Here is an 8337-nt window from a genome sequence, read left to right on the forward strand (position 1 = left end):
GAGTGGGGCAGCCACTGTGACTAGTGCTCAGAGGACAGGGGTGGGGTCTGCTGGGTAGAGGAGGGGAATTCCAATGTTTCTGAGATGACGTTTTTCAACACTGCTTTTCCCTTGTTGTCTGCTGTTGGGTCTTTCTCGTCTAACATTAGAGGAGAGATGCACCACCACGTTTAGCCTGATCCATATCAAGACTCGCAAGACTGGAAGAAATCATAGGGCCCCTTCGTCTTTTCCCGAAGACCAACCAAGACCAAGTTCTGGCTTCTCTCCCAACGAGGGCCCACGCTCTTTCCTCACCCTCTTCTAAACCTGGGGGCCAGTCTTCCTCAACCTTCTCTGCATAAGATATTCATGCATTTGCTTTACTCATTAATGTCTGATTAAGACTACCTCTGATTAATCAAAGCCACATGAAGGTTTCCTCTGATCCACACAGTATTTTGAATTTGTTGCTGTTTTGGTCTTTGTTTTTTTTTTTTTTTTTTTTTAATCAGGAGATTTTTGGTTTGTCTTCAAAAGTCAGAGGACTTGGCCACCTCTAGCCTACAAGCCCACGTGGACACACGGGCTGGGGTGGCCTAAAGGCAGACCCTGTAGGTGGGGAACGTGTCCTCCTGCTCCCTGGTCTCCACCACTCCCTACTGCCGCCCACCAAGCCACTCCACCCCTCCACAGGACCTCCCTGGCCTCCGTAGGCAAAGGATTTTTGTGACACAAAGTTAGGGTAAAGTGTCCAGTAAAAAGGAAGAAGAATCCTGAAACATAATTGAATACAGACCATGACTGTAACAACATAAAAAATACTCTTAGAAGACACGAAAAAATAATATGAACCGCTTTGGTTTCCGCAACAATGTTTACTTTTTTCTTCTTTATGCTTTGATAAACGATCTGTGAACTCTCAGACCTGGAGCAGACAGTAAGCTTTGCCATGTCTAACTGCAAAAACCAGCTACACACCTTGCCTCAAGCACCCGTGAATGAGCTCAAAGCAGCTTCTTCTTTCAAAGCCTGATGAGAACTGAGCCAGTTCCTGCTCGGGCCCGTCCACATGGCAGGCCTCGGCCACTGCACACTGGATCATTCTAAGATTCCTCTGCATCTTTGTTTGGGCATCTTTCCCTGTTCACATCCCAGCCCTGCTGGCACAAGTTAGCCAAGCCCTCAGCCCTCCCTCCCCTCCTGTGAAATGGGCATCACAGCACCAGCAGCTGCCAAAGACTGCTGTGAAGATTCCACGGGCTCTTGAGTGCTGAGCACTCAGCACTGTGACCAGCAGTCACCGCTCCAGAGGCGACAGCCACTGGGATACTCTTCTGAGTGAAAGGAGAGGCAAGGAAAAGAAAAGAGGGCACTGCGTACAGTAAACCCATGCCAACTAAATCTACCCTTTTAAGACCAAAACATTCAGACATTTCAAATCTTCTAAACAAAGCTGTAGGCTACTCATTAGCTGTATTATTTTTTAATTTCCTGTGAGACCACAAAACCTTCCACAAGTAAATAGAAGCAGAGAGAAACTGTTAAACGGGCTCTGCCTCTGGGCCCTTGGGTCCTCTTGCCCACCCCTCCCCCCCACTGACCCTCGTGAGTCCCGCGTCTTCTCGCGGGGCACCTTGCCCCGGGTGGAAGGTCACACAGAGCACACTTGGCAGAGGCCGACCCTGCCCAAAGCCCGACTTACAGCACTCGATGGGGTTCGACGCAGTCTGCAGGGAGACGATCCTCCCGCTGGACTCTGGAATGTGCACTCGGAACACCAGCCGCACCCGCGTGTTCTTCCGGCCGATGTCCGTCTCCCCTTTCCGCAGCTCAATGTCGGCGTTCCGAAGCTTCAGGATCCCCGCACAATCGATGCTGCCAGGAGGTGGAGAACCCCAGTGAGAACTGACCATCTCGGTGAAGAGACAAGATCACCCACAAAACCACCTTGCTCGGTTCACCAAAGTAAGGCTACCGTCAGCGGCGGTCGTGGGGGGAGGGGACTGCCATCCGCTGATGAACATTTCAGCCAGGGGCTGATGCCCAGTCGGAGGTCAAACACGAACAAAGTCGCGAGAGAAATGCCCCCGTGAAATGACTGCTCTAGGGAGATGTTTCTCATGCCAATTTTTCTACTCTCAAATGTATCTGAAAAACTCAACTATGTAACTGGTAAAATTGATTACAGACTATTCAACAGATTAAGAATGGTGTATCAACATGAAGGCTCTTTAATGTGATAAATGCGCTGTGGTCACAAAAGACCGCATTCTTGCTCTGAGGAAACGCACAGACAGGCATCTAAAAGTAAAAAAAAAAAAAAAAGTCACCATGTCCGCAACTCTCAGCTCGGGAAAATGCGAAAAGTGAAGGGAGTCATAAAGCGAGTGTGAAAAATGTTCGCGATGGGCAAATCTGAGTGAACAGCAGACAGGAGTTCCCTGTAAAAATTCTCATGGTTTGGAAGTCTGAGATTATTTTCTAATAAAGAGTATGTTTTAGCTCTAGTACACGGGTGCAACGTCTCCCAGACTCTAGCTATATGCCTGTCGCCTTGTGAGTTGTGACCTTTCCGCATCCCTATTTAATCATTGTCTTTAGGCCAAATAAATTTTTAAATGTAAATAAATTTAGTCTCATCCCAAGTAACAATCCAAAGATGCGTAGGTATTCTTCCTCCTGATACGCATGAGAAGTACTCAGGTAGAGAACTTTTAAAATAGAAACTTTTTCAATGACTCTCTAAGGGTCCATCACAGAGTGGGAACCACCATCCACGGTTCCTTCCACCAACTCCAAATCCCTGCCACTTAGCCCCACTCACTTCCCCGTAAAGACCCACCACCCTTGGGCCCCAGCCCTTACGTCGCCCTCATGTTGTTTTTTGGCTCTAGAGGGATCTCCAGGACTTTGGTGTTGCCCACGATTTTCTCGTAGCTGGTGGTGGTGACGGTTTTGCCCGTGATCCGGTGCACCTGGTAGAAGGCATGGGGCTTGAGGATCCGCTCATCAGCTGTCCCAATGAAGATCTGAAGCCCCAGGGGCTTGTTTTCCATGTAGCCATGGAGCTGTGGGGGAGAAAACAAAATCAAATTATTATAGCACCTTTAGTATGCAGGGTGCTGGTGGGTGTTGTCCCACCAGGATCTGAGAAGCTCACGGGCAGCAGAAAGAGCACAGGATTGCTGCATCATCTGGAGGAATGGAGAACCCGAAATAACCTCGACGTCCAACCAGAAGGGCTGCTTAGATAAACTACAGAGATCCTCCCTAAAATGGAATGTTAAACAACCATGAGGAAGAATATAATAGACTAGAACTGCATTTATGAGGAAACAGCCAGAAACTGCCAGTGCTCAGTGTTGCCAGTAGGGTTGTGGGGAGAGTGTCACATGGTGGTGAGGACAGAAAATAATCAAGAAAGATAAACCAGAGCTCTTGACAATGGTTGCCTGAGAAGATCAGAAGAAGGAACTTACACTTTTTTACATGAATATATTCCAACCAACAAGTTACATTTTTTAATTAAAAAAAAAAAGCTAGGCAAAAGTACCATCTTCTGAGTCAAAAGAAAATTAAAGACTGTAGCAAAATGTGTGCAACATAGAAAAAGCAAAGGATTAGTACACAGAATATACAAAGAATGCCTACAAAATTCCTGGCCATCCTATTTAAAATTGAGTCTTACCCCCAGTGGGTAGAACTATCTCTTTCCTTCTTCTCTACCTCCTTTTCCTTCTTTTCATCCCATCTAACACTATTATATATTTCCTCAATTTCTTTTGCTTAGGTCTTTCTTTCTTTCTTTCTTTCTTTCTTTCTTTCTTGAGTGTGTGTGTGTGTGTGTGTGTACACATACATGTGCAAGGGAGGGGAGGGGCAGAGGGAGGGGGAAGAGAGAGCATCTTAAGCAGGCTCATGCCTGCTTGGAGCCCAGCATGGAGCCCAATATGGGGCTCAGTCTCACGACCCTGAGATCATGACCTGAGCCAAAATCAAGAATCGAACACTTAACCGACTGAACCACCCAGGTGCCCCCGGTCTTCCTCCTACAACTAGACTATCACCACTTCGAGGGCAGACTTGTCTATTCATTTTACTTGCCACAGCATCCCTAGCACCTAGATTACTGCTTGGCACATGGTAGGCATTCTGGTACACATTTGCTGAATGCATTTACAAAACGATCCAACAGAAAAATGAGCAAGAAGTTTGAACAGGCAATTCACAGAAAAACTAATGGCCATTAGCATGGAAAAGATGTTCAATCTGACTTATAAACAAGAAAATTCAAATTACATAACTATGGGATACCATTTTTCACCTGTTAGATTGGCATACGTGTTGGTATTTGATAAAATCATGTGTTTTAGAGACTTACGGACACACAGGCATGCTGACGCAGTTCATAGGAACATAACCCAGTATAACTATTTTGTGAAATTTTTTTTAAAGATTTTATTTTTGAGTAATCTCTACCCAACATGGGGCTGGAACTCACAATCCCGAGATCAAGAGTTCTGTGCTCTACCAACTGAGCCAGCCAGGTGCCCCTTATAGAGTATTATGAAGCTATTAAAATTAAAAATACATATTCCCTCTGACCTGGTAATTCCATTTCTCACTGTGTACCCTAAAAGAAATATTGTGCATTCAGGAGACACACACAAAAATGTTTACTAAAACAAATGGAGTAATAAACAATTAATTACAGCAACAGCTTCTAAGTGATATGAAATGTCCAGGCAATGAAATACTATAGCAATTAAACCAAACCAAACCAAACCAAACAAAAAAACAGTAGAGATCAATGAACTGACCCAGAAAGATCTAAGACTACTGAAAGAGAAGACAACTTGCAGAAAAACAGGTACTACATGATACAACTTATTATTTTTTTTTAATGCTGGATGCTTGGAATCTATCCACTGATACAGATAGAAACACAAGAGGAAAGGTGCAGAAGGGTGTACCCCAAAGTGACCACACCACGGGCACTTCTAGGGATGGAGGAGGAGATCAAGGTTAAGAAGGTGGTCAGAGAAGACTCCCACTTGATTCACAATGAAGAATCGATGCCTAGAAATGTCTGAGATGTAACACTGGTTTCATATATATAATAACAAAAGAAAAAGAGGACCAGGCTGAGACTTTGAAGATGGTGTCCTGTCTTGCCACTCCCCAGCTGAGAAACACCGTTCCTTCCTTGGCAAATTGCGAGGGGCTTTGTGGCAGGTGACAGCTCCCTAAACCCTACCCTTCTCTGCGGGTCTACAGAACTAGGCTCTGCAGCCAACTGCCAGAAAACAAAGGTTCCAGGGCAATGGAGGATGACACATAGTCTAGAACCGTGCGGGCCAGTACCATCAATACAAAAATTAAAGAAAATGGAAAATCCAGTTTCTCAGTCATGCTAGCCACATTTCAGGCACTCAGAAGCCACAGATGGCGAGCGGCCACTGTCGTGGACAGCACAGATAAAACCATTTCCATCATCAGGTTCTACCGGACAACAGAGGTATGACGTTCTCTTGTGCCCTTCCGAAAACCATACAGAGACAGGTTGGGAGTGGAGAAGAGCCAGATGACGCCTTTTTTTAAAACCTGCCAGGTGGACACCCACAGCATTTACATGTCTGATACACACCCAAGAGGCACCCTGGGGCCAAGATGGAAATTCTAGTCAGAGCCTCTTATCTCCCCCCCACCCCCCGCCCCAGGCAAAACGAAGAACAGGGGACTGTTCTCCTGCAAAAATCAAAGCAGGAAGCTCAGAGTTGAGATTTTGTTTTTGTTGGTTTTGCTTTGCATTTGGACCCGAGATAAATAGATGTCCTCACCATCTCTCCAGGAGGTGGTAAACAGAGTTATCACCCAGTGTAGAGAAAAGTAGGCTGGAGAGATAGTAAGCCTGGCTGGTCTCTGGTTCCTTCCTCTTCCCCAGGACAGAGGCGCAGAAATTGCAGCCGGGCTGTACTTACGGTGAAGAGCCAGGTGACAAAACTCGTCACATCCCTACGGCTCTACCTGAATCCAGCCATTTCCAGGTCTTCCCCTGCGGCCACACCTACCCCAACACCACTGCCTCTCCCCGGAGCAACCATCACTGCCCCCTAACTGGCCTCTTGCTGGCCTTTCACAGAAGAGCCCAATAATGTTTAAAAAAAAAAAAAATGCAAATCAGACCCAGACATTCTGCTGCTTACAACTCTCCAAAGACTTCCTGTGGCCTTAGAATAAAATCCAGACTTGGTCCCAGGGTCGCTGAGGCTTCCACCAGCCCAGCAGCTCGCTTCTTTCCCCACCCCATTAGGTCCCTGCCAAAACCAACCACCTTCTGCTCCCTGCGCACACGGAGCCCTCTCCAGCCGCAGGGCTTCTGCGCAGCCCCCTTCTCTGCCTACGATGCTCTCCCGCTGGTACATTTTGTTTTCAGGTACCTTCTGGTCTTTCCCGAACCACACCCAACGCCGCAGCCAGCTTCCTCGGCCTTGCAAGAGCCACTTGTTAAAATTTTTAGAAATTTTAAGAGCCAGTTGCCACTTTGGTAACCGGAAGTCAGCCACAGTGGGGAATATTTATACCCCAAAAATTGGCAAATGCTACACATCGGGGCTCTTTTTTCCTCCAGAAAATCAGACATTTCATGTTCTGGAGCACGCCTCTGGCATAGTGACTGCATGCCCGTCTGAAATGTTCTTGTTTCGTTAGTTGTTTGTTTGCTTAGCACCTCTCTCTCCCACTTGAACACGAGGTCCAAGAACCTTGGTAGCAGGAACCTTGTTTATTTTGTTCGGTGTGATCGATAAACATATGCGTTCCCGGTCACCAGCAAGGACAACGCAGCAGCCAAGCGCACGCGTCCCGCAGACCCGGCACCACACTGCAGCTCCGTGCGGGATGGGCCCACCGACGCCAGCGAAGGGCAGGCGACCTGTCCAGTAACATGGCTAGGATAGGGCCGAGGTAGGATGTGCATTCCAGGCTCTCGGACCACCCCCCACCCCCCACCCCCTGCCCCCACCGAAGTGACACCCGCTCTGCTCTGGGATCTAGGAAGACAGGTCAGAAATGCAGCTCAGGTGCTCAAAGGAAACACGAGTAAGTGTTCAATTGTGAGATCAAGCATGTTCTTCCTGCTCAACAAGGGGTGTTGGGGGCGGGGGATGGAGAGAAAGACAGGCATCAGAAATCAACACAAGAAGAAAGGATCTCACGCTCGGTCAGACAGCTGCATTTCCATCCCGGCTCTTTGGCTCTTTGCTTCTGCAGACCCTGGGACTGTGGCCCCGGGGCTCCTCCCTTCTGAGTTTCAGATGCTCACGTAAAACAGGGATATCACCTCCTACTCCCCGGGGCTCTTTCGAAGGCTTAATAAGATGCTTTTGCAGGGCCCCAAAGGAGAGCTCCCAGTAAGTGCCCATGAACAGAGACTTTTCCTTGCCATCAGAGGATGACATGAATCAAAACACGGAGGTGATACTACAGAACTGAATGGAAAGGTGAAGAATGAATGTGAAAGACTAGCAAAGTGAAAAATGACCCGAAACGGGCTTGTGGGTGGCAAACCCAGGCACTAATACCAGGCTTCTCTGCGGGCTGGCTAACAGCCGCTCTGACATGGAGCTCTGGAAGGAGGTGGGGCCCAGCGAAGAAACCTCACCATCTTGCAAGAAATGCAAAAGAACACTTCCCCTCCCCCCTCCCCTCCCAGAGAAGATGGTAGAGGGTGCCCAGAGCCCTGACTGCGTGGCGTGCTCTTTCTGGAGAGCCTTGCCAGCCATCTGGAGAGCTGGTAAAGGAGAGCATGGAGCCATTTACTTGCTTCTCCAAAAGCCGAGGGATTTCAGTCTTGTGAAAAGAACTTCATGTCTCGGGATGGCCTGATTGACCCTTGAGGTCCCATATGCCCTGTTGTCCCCATTTTAGGGAGACTTTGGTCTCGAGGCCTCTTTCTAGGCTTCTCCAAAGGTAAGATCTCTCCCGGGGCCTGAGCCAGCAAAGTCACCTTCCCACCTTAGCAGACACCTGCTGCAAACCCAGAAGTGTAAGGTTATCTGGTCTCCAAAGCACAAGAGGCTCTGCTTCCTGCAGCCGAGATGAGAGCGAAAGTTCTGCTTCTTGTCATTTCCCAGGCGGGTGACAGGGTTCCAGGAAGAAGGGGTGTTTCCAGTGCACACTGTGAGGTTTGCTACTTGAGTAGGGAGTGGCAGACTGATTTAATCTGCACAGCAGGAGAGCTGAGTTACTCCTTTTTTGGATGAGAAAGCCGAGGCTCACCAGGATTAGGGGCCCTGTTCAAGCCCTGTTCAAGACCCCACCGCTCCGAAGCCGGGGGGGGGGGGGGGGGGGGGG

The 8337-nt window shown here is 48.2% G+C and overlaps 1 protein-coding gene across 2 annotated transcripts in view; it reads right to left on the bottom strand.

Annotated features, from left to right (window-relative positions):
• NFATC2 (nuclear factor of activated T cells 2) overlaps positions 1-8337 on the bottom strand; it is a 137747-nt gene that overhangs the window by 70852 nt on the left and 58558 nt on the right. For both annotated transcript variants that reach the window (XM_040638481.1, XM_040638479.1), the window contains exons 4-5: positions 2848-3050; positions 1685-1857 (exon numbers count right to left, since the gene is read on the bottom strand). In XM_040638481.1, coding sequence (XP_040494415.1) covers positions 1685-1857; positions 2848-3050 — 376 coding nt within the window. The remainder of the gene's footprint in view (positions 1-1684; positions 1858-2847; positions 3051-8337) is intronic.

The sequence above is a fragment of the Ursus maritimus genome, unplaced genomic scaffold, assembly GCF_017311325.1.
Source record: "Ursus maritimus isolate PB19 unplaced genomic scaffold, ASM1731132v1 scaffold_22, whole genome shotgun sequence".
Classification (NCBI taxonomy): domain Eukaryota; kingdom Metazoa; phylum Chordata; class Mammalia; order Carnivora; family Ursidae; genus Ursus; species Ursus maritimus.